This window comes from Macrobrachium rosenbergii, chromosome 47 (genome assembly GCF_040412425.1).
Source record: "Macrobrachium rosenbergii isolate ZJJX-2024 chromosome 47, ASM4041242v1, whole genome shotgun sequence".
Taxonomy (NCBI): domain Eukaryota; kingdom Metazoa; phylum Arthropoda; class Malacostraca; order Decapoda; family Palaemonidae; genus Macrobrachium; species Macrobrachium rosenbergii.
Genome location: NC_089787.1, coordinates 36,150,131 through 36,165,623, shown reverse-complemented (window position 1 = coordinate 36,165,623; position 15,493 = coordinate 36,150,131). Strand labels below are relative to the sequence as shown.

General features: G+C 33.5%; 1 protein-coding gene across 2 annotated transcripts in view; it reads left to right on the top strand.

Moving 5' to 3' along the window:
* LOC136830761 (uncharacterized) overlaps positions 1-3,600 on the top strand; it is a 122,398-nt gene extending 118,798 nt beyond the window's left edge. Inside the window, exons 6-7 of one of the 2 annotated variants that reach the window (XM_067090633.1) lie at positions 580-747; positions 2,660-3,600. In XM_067090633.1, coding sequence (XP_066946734.1) covers positions 580-747; positions 2,660-3,389 — 898 coding nt within the window. In that variant the 3' untranslated portion in view covers positions 3,390-3,600. Of the gene's footprint in view, positions 1-579; positions 760-2,659 lie in introns of both variants that reach the window. The other variant, XM_067090632.1, reaches the window with a different exon arrangement.
* The last annotated feature ends 11,893 nt before the right edge of the window (positions 3,601-15,493 follow it).

Sequence of the window (15,493 nt, the reverse complement as noted above, 5' to 3'; positions counted from 1 at the left end):
GTGATCGTAAGGGAAGCTATTCTATTCTCGCCAATTCACTGGCGAAACTGATCCGACAGATTTTAGAATGATACTGTAACTTAGATCGAATAAAAAAAAAACTCTGGCGCTTTCTCTGTCTAGAAAGAACAGAAATAATTTATTTCTAAGAAATAATTTTTTTCTGAAAATCACACTAAACACTTTGAATTCCTAAATCTATTTTCGATTCATACATATACTTATGTAAGAAATATGAAAAATCAATCATTTCTTTCCTACTTTGCCTGAAAGAACTTTTCGTGTGCAGAAACTATGATGTAGTCCTTTATACGTCCTATTTCCATGCACTTTCCTTGCAGGCACTAGTTTGTTTTCATCTCTCTCTCTCTCTCTCTCTCTCTCTCTCTCTCTCTCTCTCTCTCTCTTTTCTCTCTTTCTCCTTCCTCTAAACCTCCCACGGACATATTTCTATATTTCCCTCCATTCCCCCTTCCTAGGTACATTCCAACATTCCATTTTTGCCCTAAGAGTGCGTGTTCTTCCACCCAAGGCTTCAATTTCTCTCTCTTTCTCTCCCTCCCCTCTTTTGAATGGCAGAGGCAAATACCATTCGCTGGAAGGCACGAGCGAGCTGAGCGCTGGGGACCCCTACCGTTATCACTTCCATGCAGCCCGGCTGGACAAGTTCCTGCAGGAGTACCGAGGGCTCCAGGCGCAGATCTACCGCAGGAAGGCGGCCGTCAACCGACCTGGGTCGACTGCCAGGTACGGATGGAAGTGAGGACTACTGCTCTTTTCATTTATCTGTGATTCGTATAATCTCTTGCGTAACGGTAGAAAGCACACGTGTCTTGTTTCAAGAGCACTGTAACTGTCTATTTATTTATCAGTCTCTTTAGCTGTCTATTTTATATATCTTATATGTATATAATCTGTCAATGTCACATATGATATAAATTATACATTCAAATATTAAGACACCACAAATTAATATCGAGTTCATTTTGCCTTGGGAGTAACTTACACCCAAACTGAATTCCCTTGCTTATAAGTTGCATCCAAGTTAAAGTGATTTCCATATTAATGGGTTAGTTGTACCTTGATTTTACATATATACAGTATATATATATATATATATATATATATATATATATATATATATATATATATATATATATATGTAAATATATTGAATACTTATTAAATTAATGTAAATTAATACTTTACTTTGCACATAACCTTAACATTTGTTGTTTGAATTGCACTTCCCTCATTTGAAACGCTAATAATTTCAATGTTCTTATGCATGTACTGGAGTATATACACACGCATACACATACATACACACACAATACCACAAGAAATGAGTAGACATAATTTTACTCACTAATGTCATTATCTTAATCATTCAAATATAAATTATAAATGTATACGCTTTCCAAAGATCAGCCATTTCTTTGATAGTGTCACTCATTCATTTGTCCATTCAGAATTTCTGTCATCTAAACAATCCTTGTTCACCGATCATTCATTCAAAAGATCATTCATTTTTCAGTATCTTTAACCTATCTTTTATTAACTGATTATTCATGAAGTCAGAAGTCACCTAATCTGAGTACTCGTCCATTCACTAATGTTCTCATTAATCACTATTCTGCTTTTACACATGGATTGATTCATGAGGTCAGTTATATAATTATTACTACTGTTTGTCCATTCAGTCAAAATATCAGCTTTGCACAACAATAAAATTAGGAAGTCAAGGCTCTCAGCATAAATCTGAAATTATCCCAGGATCCAACTAGATGCAGAATGCTTTTCGATGCTAAAGAAACCGACAATGTGTCTAAATTAAATAAATCCCCATATTTGATTCAGATACCGAGAAAAATTTAGCTATTCTCACATTTTTATAAATGGCAAATGAAAAATAAATGATGCAATAAAATTCTCAACATAAAAGTTATCGGAAATCTTTCAGCAATGTCAAAGAGGCTTCAGACCATTCAACTTCAAATGTGAATAATTCATTTTTAATTTGGGTTGCTTGCACTTCCCTTTCTTAATTCTAAAGTCACAATAGAAAATTATCAGTCACTGTTGGAGAAAATAAGGGGCCATTAAAAATCTCTTTAATTAAACTGATTTAGGTTGAATTTAGTACAAGTGATGTGTTACCTGTGATAATGTCTCCTCTCTTCATACTTCTTATGATGGTGTAATAGACAATCGACTTATTCATTCGGCTATCCAAAGATATAAATTGATTTCGACTCTTCTGTACATATTCCTGTCGAATTCATCGAACTCATGTTCTGTACTGGGAATCGAAATCAACTCATTTCCACCAAGATAGCTGATTATTAAGTTTGTAACTTTTCCATTTTAAAGACTTTTGCTATCTAATACACACATGGTTTTTTTATGCTCACGAGGAATAAATTCAATATAAGCAGTCCTGTACTCAATTATTTACTATTTTACAAGGTGTACGAAAAATAAAAATTATATAAAAAAAAATTCTGCTAATTTTAATGAATTTCATTTTCTCTTTCTCGTTCCAGACTTTTTCGTACGCCCTGTATTATGATACAATAGTAAGGGTAAGAAAATGATTCAAATAATTTCTACTTTGATTCTATTCCATCCTAACCAATTCCTCATCTCTCCTTCTCAGACTGTCCGCCTCGGATACGCTGGATGTGACCGGAACTTCTCTTTACAAGGATACAACTGTCCCGCCCTACATGGAGGTCGACATCGGACTACCCCACCGGAGGGCACTACCAGCGACCAAGGCTCTCTTATCCGCGTCTCAGAGTGTGGGAATGAACAAAGGACCCGTCCTGAGCACAGAGAGGAGGCGGAGCATGGCGCAGGTCGGCAACCTCACCCACAGCGACTCGGTCATCGAGGCTATGCAAGGCAGGGCGCTGACCCCCACAGACTACATGATCGAGGTCATGCAAAACACGGACGTCGTGCCACCCGTCGTGCCCACTCCCAAGGCCATCATCGACGCAGTGACCACGAGGGACCTGGAGGACCCCGAAAGTATGAGGGAAGTGAGAGAAGTCATGCAGGAGGCGAGAGACCTGAGTCCTACCGAGTCGGTCATCGACGTCATGAAGGGAAGGATCTTGAGGTCCAGCGAATCCTTACCTGTGATACAGAGAAGAAAAAGGAGTTCCACGGATTCCAGGATGGACTCATCCTCGGAGGAGCCCCCGAGACAAACCGAACCCCTTCGGTCAATCCTAAAAAACCGATACGAGGGGGGCGGGCTCCTTTACTCGGGGGGGCAGTATCCTCAAAGTGCCTATTACGACAGCACTGGCGTGTGCGAGGGCAACATCGATACCTCTTATAGTTCTGAATATAAAGATTACTTGGACCACGAGTCTTGAGAGCTGGTAAGACTCATTAGTGACTTGGAATGACGATGTTTTTGTAATTCGTTTTTCATCTTCTCTTCGACAGTTAGGTCTCTCTCTCTCTAGTCACTTGTCTATCCAGATCTCGTGTTGTGCTGTAGACTGTTGATCTCTTTATGAAACTTTTAACTGTGTATCTTGCGTCTCGATCTTTAAAGAAATGAAGATTCTGAATAAAAACAAATGAGTTTCATTTTCCTCTGCGTAGTTTTTAAGATCTTTAGCCAAACGCATATTATTAATGGCGTTTGATAATGGCACAAATAAAATAATAATGATCCACAAGAAACTGTCTATTTTAAAACCAGATCTTTTACAAAACGTTCAGCCAGTTTATTTCACTGGTAAAATTGGCGCCAGTTTGTCAAATGAAATTAAAAATTAGAAAAGTTTTAGGAAAGTAAGTAACTAAAAAGTTTGTCTATAGATACATAATTACATACAAATATACTTATATTAATGGCAAAGGCAGCAAGAATAGACGTTTTTCACAAGGACCATTTACCTCAAATAATCAGAACGAAGAATCTGAACAATATTTACTATCTTCATGTAGTAAAACCAGTTATACAGATTTTATAGTTTACTGTAGTATCCTGGCATAATTAAAATATTAACAGCGACATGAATGGCAATGCAATTGCTGAAAAGAACAGGCAATGATTAACACAAGGAAACAAGATTATACTAGTTGCAAATCATGCCCATGAGGAGGAACAAACGGGTTTTACCTTAATGCAACAGAAAGATAAATTTTAGGAGCCTTCATACATTTGTCTTTCATATAATAACTAAAAGAGGCTAAATGCTAAACTTCTGGTGTGGCTAATGAATAGAAATATCTAAGTACTGAAATAGATTTTTTCCTCAAGATTGAAAATATATTTAACTAAGTCTCTACAACACGCGATAAAACTGGAAACAGTGAAAAGGCCAAAATGTTCTAAGAGTAAAGAAAGAAAAAAGTGTACTGTCAGAAGTATCAATGGAACAATGTTAGGTAAGAAAACGAGATGGCTTTGTTTAAGCTTAGTGACTTTGCTTCTGATTTTGAGTTTCACTCTGGTGATAAAATATTGTCTTGGGAAGAAAATGTAAGGTAAATGTGAGTATTTTCTTCATTAATATGTTAAGGTAACGATATGCGTGGATACATCACTGACACCTAAAGGAAAATGAAGATCTACCAGGAGATCAGAAGATCGAGTTGATAAGATGCAATGGATGATTAAATTATTCAAAGTTTTAACACCACTTCCACTTCTTCAGCCAAACACTGTGCCCTACGATTAGTATTCTCAACATGAGGATAAATGAGATCTCTTTCTTGCATACTAAACTCTGATATACTGCTAAAAATACACAGTCTTAAAATCTATGGTTTACCAGGACTACAATCCATATCGTCAGAGGGAATGAAGTTGAAACTAAATCCAATAGAAACAAATGCTTTATATATATTAAATTTCATAGAAACAAATGCTTTATATATATGAAGTCCAGGCTTGATTATCTGATTACGTGGCCAATTTGGCTTGCTGTGGCTGTGCTGCTCATGGGATTTGGGAAGTGGGAGTAACATTAAACGCGCGTGGATTACAAAGGTCGGTTATTTGGCACGCCATCATTACAGGACGTAAGTCTGGATTACTAGTTTCCGAAGCAAGAAAAATGCAGGAACCTAATATAAAGAACATGTAGCTGTACAATTTTTATTCAGCTCCATTCCCTCTATGATGTGGACAGTAGTTTTCGTGAATCTTAGACTTTCCACTGCACTCGTACCAACATATTGCGATTTAGTGCTCCACAAAAGGGTCTAATTTGTCACAATTTTTATTGAACTTGATTAGAAAAATTGTGAACCTGATAATGAACCAATGTGTACTAAACTATTGCCGTGCAAAACTATCTGATTAGGTAAGCTTTTTTTTTTTTTTTTCTTTTTTTGAGGGGCCAGTTAAGAAGGCGTCAGGTTTTCCTTTCGGCTATCCAACATCGCTGGCCCCCAACGCCGTGTGACGCAATCAAGATTTTCCAGCGTTTAATCTCCCACATATCCATAGCTTCCCATTTCATAATTTCATGCAACTCTTGGGCACCATTGGGTATTATTCTTCCTTGCGTTGTAAAAATGACATGTCCAATCCATTTTCATCTCTCCTTCATTATTAGCACCAACTGTTACTGCGGGGACATTCTAAAACAAAAGCTAGAAACCTGACTAGATCACTACTTCATGCCTCTGTAATATATATATATATATATATATATATATATATATATATATATATATATATATATATATATATATATATATATATATATATATTTATAAAACAGACTTAATCCTTGCTTCACAAGCATCTAATCATTCGCTGTTCAGTTGTCCTTTTACCTTTTTTTTTTTTTTTTTTTTTTTTTAAGAGAGGATCTGAAAATACTACTTCGATTTTCAACTCTGAAAGGACAGAGGAGACCAAATTATGCACGTAACAGCTTCTTCACTATGTCGGAAACTGTGGGCATATTTTTCAATGCCCCAGTTTTTATGTAACTGAAAAAAATAATTGCAACATATAAAGGCAAACCGTCGACAAAATTCGGAAAATCGAAAGACTTGCTCTATGTTTAACTTGGTGTTAACTAAAAACATTTGGTCACTGTACCTTAGTCATTTTTAGTATATGAACCATCCACATTCTCACAAATGTTAGAAAATCTATTTCCCTCCGCCTATTAATTTACAAACGAATTAGATCTACCTACAAAAATTTCTACAACAAATATGTTTACTGGCATAATGAATGAAAAAGACTAGTACTTGAGATCTGAGTACTTTTAAACATCTTTTCATTAAAGAAAATCATTTTAATAAAATCCAGTGGAAAATAATAACAATTATGAAAATCTTAGAACACAGAGCAAGAAAGCAAAGTAATTCTGATCGTCGTCACAATAACAACCCATAACATTATCACAGAAATAATATTAATGATACTTTTTCCCCCCGGAAAGAACACCTGCGATATTTTTCCCCCAGAATAAATACCTTTTAACATTTTTCCCCCCATAATGGATACCTATGATATTTTACCCAGACGACGAAAATGGATTATAATCCAAATAACCTTTACCCTTGATCTTCATAATATATTCACGCGGGAGTGGCTGATACACTCTCTATTACCCTTGCTGAAGATGAATGGGTCGTAAGCTCATTATTACAGAGTACACTCTAAAAGAATATAGTGGAAAAATGGGGTTTTATATAAAAAAATATTCTGCTTCAAAGCTGTTTCGACGATGCCGGAGGCTGTAAATTTTGCGTTGCTATTTTTGAACATCGAAGGTATATGTTTATATTTGTTTACTGAAAGAAAACGACTGTTTTAAAAAAGGGGAACTGGCAGTAATGTGTTGAAAAGCAAAGACTATTTCACGGTAACAGGCCTTGAAAAGGGAAAGAAAAATAGAAGTAATTTCGTTATTTCTTTTCAACTTTATAAAACATTCTATCCTCAAGAATTATACAGCCATGAAGAACACAAAACAAATTATTAATATGTATGGAGGCGATGCTGTCCAAATGCATCAAAATGGTATATATATATATATATATATATATATATATATATATATATATATATATATATATATATATAAAACAGACTTAATCCTTGCTTCACAAGCATCTAATCATTCGCTGTTCAGTTGTCCTTTTATCCGTGTTTTGTTTTTTTTTTTTTTTTTTTTTTTTTGAAGAGAGGATCTGAAAATACTACTTCGATTTTCAACTCTGAAAGGACAGAGGGAGACCAAATTATGCACGTAACAGCTTCTTCACTATGTCGGAAACTGTGGGCATATTTTTCAATGCCCCAGTTTTTATGTAACTGAAAAAATAATTGCAATATATAAAGGCAAACCGTCGACAAAATTCGGAAAATCGAAAGACTTGCTCTATGTTTAACTTGGTGTTAACTAAAAACATTTGGTCACTGTACCTTAGTCATTTTTAGTATATGAACCATCCACATTCCCACAAATGTTAGAAAATCTATTTCCCTCCGCCTATTAATTTACAAACGAATTAGATCTACCTACAAAAATTTCTACAACAAATATGTTTACTGGCATAATGAATGAAAAAGACTAGTACTTGAGATCTGAGTACTTTTAAACATCTTTTCATTAAAGAAAATCCTTTTAATAAAATCCAGTGGAAAATAATAACAATTATGAAAATCTTAGAACACAGAGGAAGAAAGCAAAGTAATTCTGATCGTCGTCACAATAACAACCCATAACATTATCACAGAAATAATATTAATGATATTTTTTCCCCCCGGAAAGAACACCTGCGATATTTTTCCCCCAGAATGAATACCTTTTAACATTTTTCCCCCCATAATGGATACCTATGATATTTTACCCAGACGACGAAAATGGATTATAATCCAAATAACCTTTACCCTTGATCTTCATAATATATTCACGCGGGAGTGGCTGATACACTCTCTATTACCCTTGCTGAAGACGAATGGGTCGTAAGCTCATTATTACAGAGTACACTCTAAAAGAATATAGTGGAAAAATGGGGTTTTAGATAAAAAAAAATATTCTGCTTCAAAGCTGTTTCGACGATGCCGGAGGCTGTAAATTTTGCGTTGCTATTTTTGAACATCGAAGGTATATGTTTATATTTGTTTACTGAAAGAAAACTACTGTTTTAAAATAGGGGAACTGGCAGTAATGTGTTGAAAAGCAAAGACTATTTCACGGTAACAGGCCTTGAAAAGGGAAAGAAAAATAGAAGTAATTTCGTTATTTCTTTTCAACTTTATAAAACATTCTATCCTCAAGAATTATACAGCCATGAAGAACTCAAAACAAATTATTAATATGTTTGGAGGCGATGCTGTCCAAATGCATCAAAATGGTGTATATATATATATATATATATATATATATATATATATATATATATATATATATATATATATATATATATATATTATACTTAAAACATAAAACAGACTTAATCCTTGCTTCACAAGCATCTAATCATTCGCTGTTCAGTTGTCCTTTTACCGTGTTTTTTTTTTTTTTTTTTTTTTTTTTGAAGAGAGGATCTGAAAATACTACTTCGATTTTCAACTCTGAAAGGACAGAGGGAGACCAAATTATGCACGTAACAGCTTCTTCACTATGTCGGAAACTGTGGGCATATTTTTTCAATGCCCCAGTTTTTATGTAACTGAAAAAAATAATTGCAATATATAAAGGCAAACCGTCGACAAAATTCGGAAAATCGAAAGACTTGCTCTATGTTTAACTTGGTGTTAACTAAAAACATTTGGTCACTGTACCTTAGTCATTTTTAGTATATGAACCATCCACATTCTCACAAATGTTAGAAAATCTATTTCCCTCCGCCTATTAATTTACAAACGAATTAGATCTACCTACAAAAATTTCTACAACAAATATGTTTACTGGCATAATGAATGAAAAAGACTAGTACTTGAGATCTGAGTACTTTTAAACATCTTTTCATTAAAGAAAATCCTTTTAATAAAATCCAGTGGAAAATAATAACAATTATGAAAATCTTAGAACACAGAGGAAGAAAGCAAAGTAATTCTGATCGTCGTCACAATAACAACCCATAACATTATCACAGAAATAATATTAATGATATTTTTTCCCCCGGAAAGAACACCTGCGATATTTTCCCCCAGAATGAATACCTTTTAACATTTTTCCCCCATAATGGATACCTATGATATTTTACCCAGACGACGAAAATGGATTATAATCCAAATAACCTTTACCCTTGATCTTCATAATATATTCACGCGGGAGTGGCTGATACACTCTATTACCCTTGCTGAAGACGAATGGGTCGTAAGCTCATTATTACAGAGTACACTCTAAAAGAATATAGTGGAAAAATGGGGTTTTAGATAAAAAAAATATTCTGCTTCAAAGCTGTTTCGACGATGCCGGAGGCTGTAAATTTTGCGTTGCTATTTTTGAACATCGAAGGTATATGTTTATATTTGTTTACTGAAAGAAAACTACTGTTTTAAAATAGGGAACTGGCAGTAATGTGTTGAAAAGCAAAGACTATTTCACGGTAACAGGCCTTGAAAAGGGAAAGAAAAATAGAAGTAATTTCGTTATTTCTTTTCAACTTTATAAAACATTCTATCCTCAAGAATTATACAGCCATGAAGAACTCAAAACAAATTATTAATATGTATGGAGGCGATGCTGTCCAAATGCATCAAATGGTGTATATATATATATATATATATATATATATATATATATATATATATATATATATATATATATATATATATAAAACAGACTTAATCCTTGCTTCACAAGCATCTAATCATTCGCTGTTCAGTTGTCCTTTTACCGGTTTTTTTTTTTTTTTTTTTGAAGAGAGGATCTGAAAATACTACTTCGATTTTCAACTCTGAAAGGACAGAGGGAGACCAAATTATGCACGTAACAGCTTCTTCACTATGTCGGAAACTGTGGGCATATTTTTCAATGCCCCAGTTTTTATGTAACTGAAAAAATAATTGCAATATATAAAGGCAAACCGTCGACAAAATTCGGAAAATCGAAAGACTTGCTCTATGTTTAACTTGGTGTTAACTAAAAACATTTGGTCACTGTACCTTAGTCATTTTTAGTATATGAACCATCCACATTCTCACAAATGTTAGAAAATCTATTTCCTCCGCCTATTAATTTACAAACGAATTAGATCTACCTACAAAAATTTCTACAACAAATATGTTTACTGGCATAATGAATGAAAAGACTAGTACTTGAGATCTGAGTACTTTTAAACATCTTTTCATTAAAGAAAATCCTTTTAATAAAATCCAGTGGAAAATAATAACAATTATGAAAATCTTAGAACACAGAGGAAGAAAGCAAAGTAATTCTGATCGTCGTCACAATAACAACCCATAACATTATCACAGAAATAATATTAATGATATTTTTTCCCCGGAAAGAACACCTGCGATATTTTTCCCCAGAATGAATACCTTTTAACATTTTTCCCCCATAATGGATACCTATGATATTTTACCCAGACGACGAAAATGGATTATAATCCAAATAACCTTTACCCTTGATCTTCATAATATATTCACGCGGGAGTGGCTGATACACTCTCTATTACCCTTGCTGAAGACGAATGGGTCGTAAGCTCATTATTACAGAGTACACTCTAAAAGAATATAGTGGAAAAATGGGGTTTTAGATAAAAAAATATTCTGCTTCAAAGCTGTTTCGACGATGCCGGAGGCTGTAAATTTTGCGTTGCTATTTTTGAACATCGAAGGTATATGTTTATATTTGTTTACTGAAAGAAAACTACTGTTTTAAAATAGGGGAACTGGCAGTAATGTGTTGAAAAGCAAAGACTATTTCACGGTAACAGGCCTTGAAAAAGGAAAGAAAAATTAAGTAATTTCGTTATTTCTTTTCAACTTTATAAAACATTCTATCCTCAAGAATTATACAGCCATGAAGAACTCAAAACAAACTATTAATATGTATGGAGGCGATGCTGTCCAAATGCATCAAAATGGTATGTATATATATATATATATATATATATATATATATATATATATATATATATATATATATATATATATATATATATACATGATTATTATCACTTTTTGTACGTGATTCATTTATCACACATTACCTGTGGTAATGTGTGATATATATACATATGTATATGTGTGTGTGAGTGCGGGAATGAACGGAAGGTCACCAAACAAAACACCCAATACCGAAAAATAAGATTGACAATTTCAAGGGCGCTAGACCACTGCCAAAATAAACTTGTCGATGCTAATTTTCTATAAAAAAAAAACCTTAGTACAGTACAGAATCCAGCATACATAGTTTGCACATACACACACACACACACACACACACACTTTCACCCTCACGAACGAGCAAGGCATACACACAAAGTTCCCTGAGATTCTGAGAATCTCTGCCCCACAAGTAAAAACATTACACAATGGGGCTGTCAAGATCTTCTTAAGAAATATTTTTCTGCGCTCCATTGGTAAGGCTTTGTACAAAGGGGCCTTGGGTACAGTGCTCTCACATCAAAGGAAAAAAAAAGAAAAAAAGGGAAAGAAGGAAGGAAAAGGAAAAACAACTAATGTAAGGAATAATGTGGGAAATGTAATAATGGGGAAGGACATTATATTGATTATGGTGTAAGCAGACAAGTCATAATAACAATAATATTAATAATACTTATATATGAATTTCAGTTACGAAATTTCTCAAATGAAGTCGTTTACGACCGCAAAAATAGAAAACACATCACCTAGCCAAAATCCCCATAAAAAAAAAAAAAAGAAAGCTGAAACCCCCAAATTACAACCAAGCACACGTAAAGAGCGACTAAGGTATTTACCTCTCACGTACTCGTAATCAAGATTTAAAGCTGCGTACTTCGAGTCGCGTCGGATCTCCCAAATGGATTAGTTTTCGTAATATACGTCCGCCGAGCCTGTGTAAATAGTGCCGGGCCGGTCGTCAGTGCCAGACCCATGGCACCGGCTGGGAATGAAAATCAACATGATTTCGCTGATGGAAGGATTCAGGAGGTTGGGGGGGGGGGTGTCTTGTCTGTGTACAGTACAGACGGAGCTAACGAGCGATACAGACGGAAGGTGATGTTTAGAATAATGTATATGTTAATAATTGACTCATATCTTTACTTCATACCCAATCAAAGATTGATAGAATGTATTCTAGAGAAATATTCAATGCTTGTCAATCAATTTAATCAAAATAATTTACTCAAATCTTTACTAAGAACCCAATCAAAGATTTATAATTCAAATGTATTCTGAAAGAATATTAAATGCTTCTCAGTCAATTTACTCAAAATAATGACTCAAATCTTTACTAAGCACCCAATCAAAGATTTATAATACAAATGTATTCGAGAAAAATATTCAATGCTTCTCAGTCAATATCGTATACATTTACAAAGCTACCCGAGGGCGGAGTCACTTTCTCCTTCATGTTAACGCCACAGAACCCTTAAATCAATCAGTCAACCTACACCTACATGGACCAGTGACAGGAATAGTCATGATAAAAAAAAACTGCGAGCCAGAAAAGGGGCTCAAGCCAGGATGATTGATCAAATATACTACAGCTGATTCATTTCGTCTGAACAACTATTTATACTCGAGGTCGCAACTACTCTTGTCGATAAGAACTCTCAAAGAAAATCACGCTGTTATCCCTAAAGTAACTTATTCTCCTAATCCCCAAAGAGGGATCAAATCCTAATTAATACTATAAAATTCAATAGACAGTTACACATTATATCTTCATCTCCCCAACGAAATATAAACCAGACAAAACTACTTTTCACTTACATCGCAAGTTAAGCCCAATTTTATAGGCTAGTGCAACCAACATATGTAAACAATATTCCAAACAGTAGGGATTAGGCCTAAGTCATTATGAAGTTTCGAGGTATACGTGAGTAAAACTCCCAGGACCTTATAAGAAAATTAGGTAAACAATTTTTTAAACTAATCTGAGCCATACTGTCCAAAGAGGAGAGTGATTTACTTACATACTTAGAAAAATAATTTAGGAAATAGAGGAGCGAGTTATATAATTCTAAAAATGGAGGAGAGAGCCAAATAATTTACAAAATGGAGGCGAGACTCAAATAATTTAAGAAATGGAGGAGAGTTAAATAATTTAAGAAATGGAGGAGAGAGTCAAATAATTTAAAAAATGGAGGAGAGAGTTAAATAATCAAAAAAGTTGGGAGAGAGGTAAATAATTCAAGAAATGGAGAAGAGAGTTACATAATTTAAGAAATGGAGGAGAGAGTCAAATAATTTCAGAAACGGAGGAGAGTTAAATCATTTAAGAAATGGAGGAGAGAGTCAAATAATTTAAAAAATGGAGGCGAGATTTAAATAAAAAAAAAAAATGGAGGAGAGAGTTAACTGCGAAAAGAACAGACTAGAGTAAGTAACAGTATTAGCCTACTCTGACAAGCGCTACGAATCCCAAAGGGAACATGACAAAGAGCATTAAGAAATGCTCATTTATTGGGGGTGACAATTATAATCCTTTGAAAAATTACTCGCGTGCACACGGCCACCTAAAGATTTCTGTACATATTTTTTTTTTTTCACATTACACCTATCTCCCTTAAGAGGTGGGAGCTCCAAGTGTTATCATCCAGGTTCTCAACAACTCTTTTGGATTGCTAAACCGATACCCTCCTCCGCTATGATTTGGATCCACCACTGTCAACTAAATAACACGCAACTAAATCACCAACTGAACCAAAAGAAGGGCAACAGGAACTCAAAGTATTTTTGATCGTTCGGAGATCGAACCCTGGACCTTTAGCTGGCTATGGGAACACCCTAAACACTGTGCAAGTGTCATGTCATATTGGTTAGTCTTGAAAAATCTGTTACTTATCCTTGTTTTTTTTATCCTTATTGCTACGTACAAAATTTCTGCTTTAAACTTTCATTTCCATAGAGCATGTTTTCAGTGTGTAATTGGATTGGTAAAGGTTTCCCATTATATATATTATATATATATGTATATATATATATATATATATATATATATATATATATATATATATAAATATATATATATATATATATACATATATATATATATATATATATATATATATATATATATATATATATATATATGTATATATATATATATATACACATAAATATACATACAGTACATAATGAATACATAAGTATACATATATATATATATATATATATATATATATATATATATATATATATATATATATATATATATATATATATATATACATATCTCACCAATATCAAACTGAATATGATATGCCACCATAACCATCATCACATCCCCACCAAATTACATGGAAGAGAAGCAGAATATGAAATACCGTCTTCTTCATAACATGCAATATGCAGAAGAAGAAGAAGAAGAAGAGGAAACACACGCAAGACGCAGAGAATGAACTCGATTCCTCGCGCCGCTTTATCGAAGGGATTTGCCTGTCGTTAATCCCTCGGCTGGAGAGCCCAGAAGCGTCTCATCCTCGAGAGATTCGTTTTCGGAAGGATTTCCTTCCTCTGCTCTCGAATAATTCAGTCTGCGAACAACGTAGGAAAGAGAATTGTACGGCCACGACAAGTGTACAAGCAGTGGTTTTAATCTGTCGTAGTCTGGAATTGTTAAAATTATCAATCAAAAAAAAAAGGGGTGTAATATAAATAAATAAATAAAATATATATATATACACATAGACAAAATTATATATATATATATATATATATATATATATATATATATATATATATATATATATATATATATATATATATATATATATATATATATATATATATATATATATATATATATATATATTTATATATATATATATATATATATATATATATATATATATATATATATGTGTATACATACATATATATATATATATATATATATATACATATATATAGTATATATATATACACTATATATATGTATATATACACAATCTATATATATATACATAAAATATACATAAATACATATACATACACTAATATTTGCACTCTTCCACAGCGAAAAATAATATCATCTCAGGCAAATTGCAAGGTGCAGATTTGTTGTAAAATATGACTACAGCCTATTTCCCTGTAGACGCCAGTTATGCCAAAATATTTTTGTAGTGTGAAAAATTATTCCACTAAATAATTTTAGTTATGGTTAGAAAAAGAAAGAAGAAGACGTGGGAACGAAGAAAAAAATAAGTAATCTTACAACATGCCAAAGAAGAACTGAAAATCAGGAGTCGGAAATTCAGAAGCGATTGTCAGGGAAGGAATTCTCCAACGACAGCATGAGAAACTTCTGTTATACGCTTTTCTTCAAATTTACCAGAGACACACACACACTCACACACACACACAAAGAGAAGTGAAGTTAAA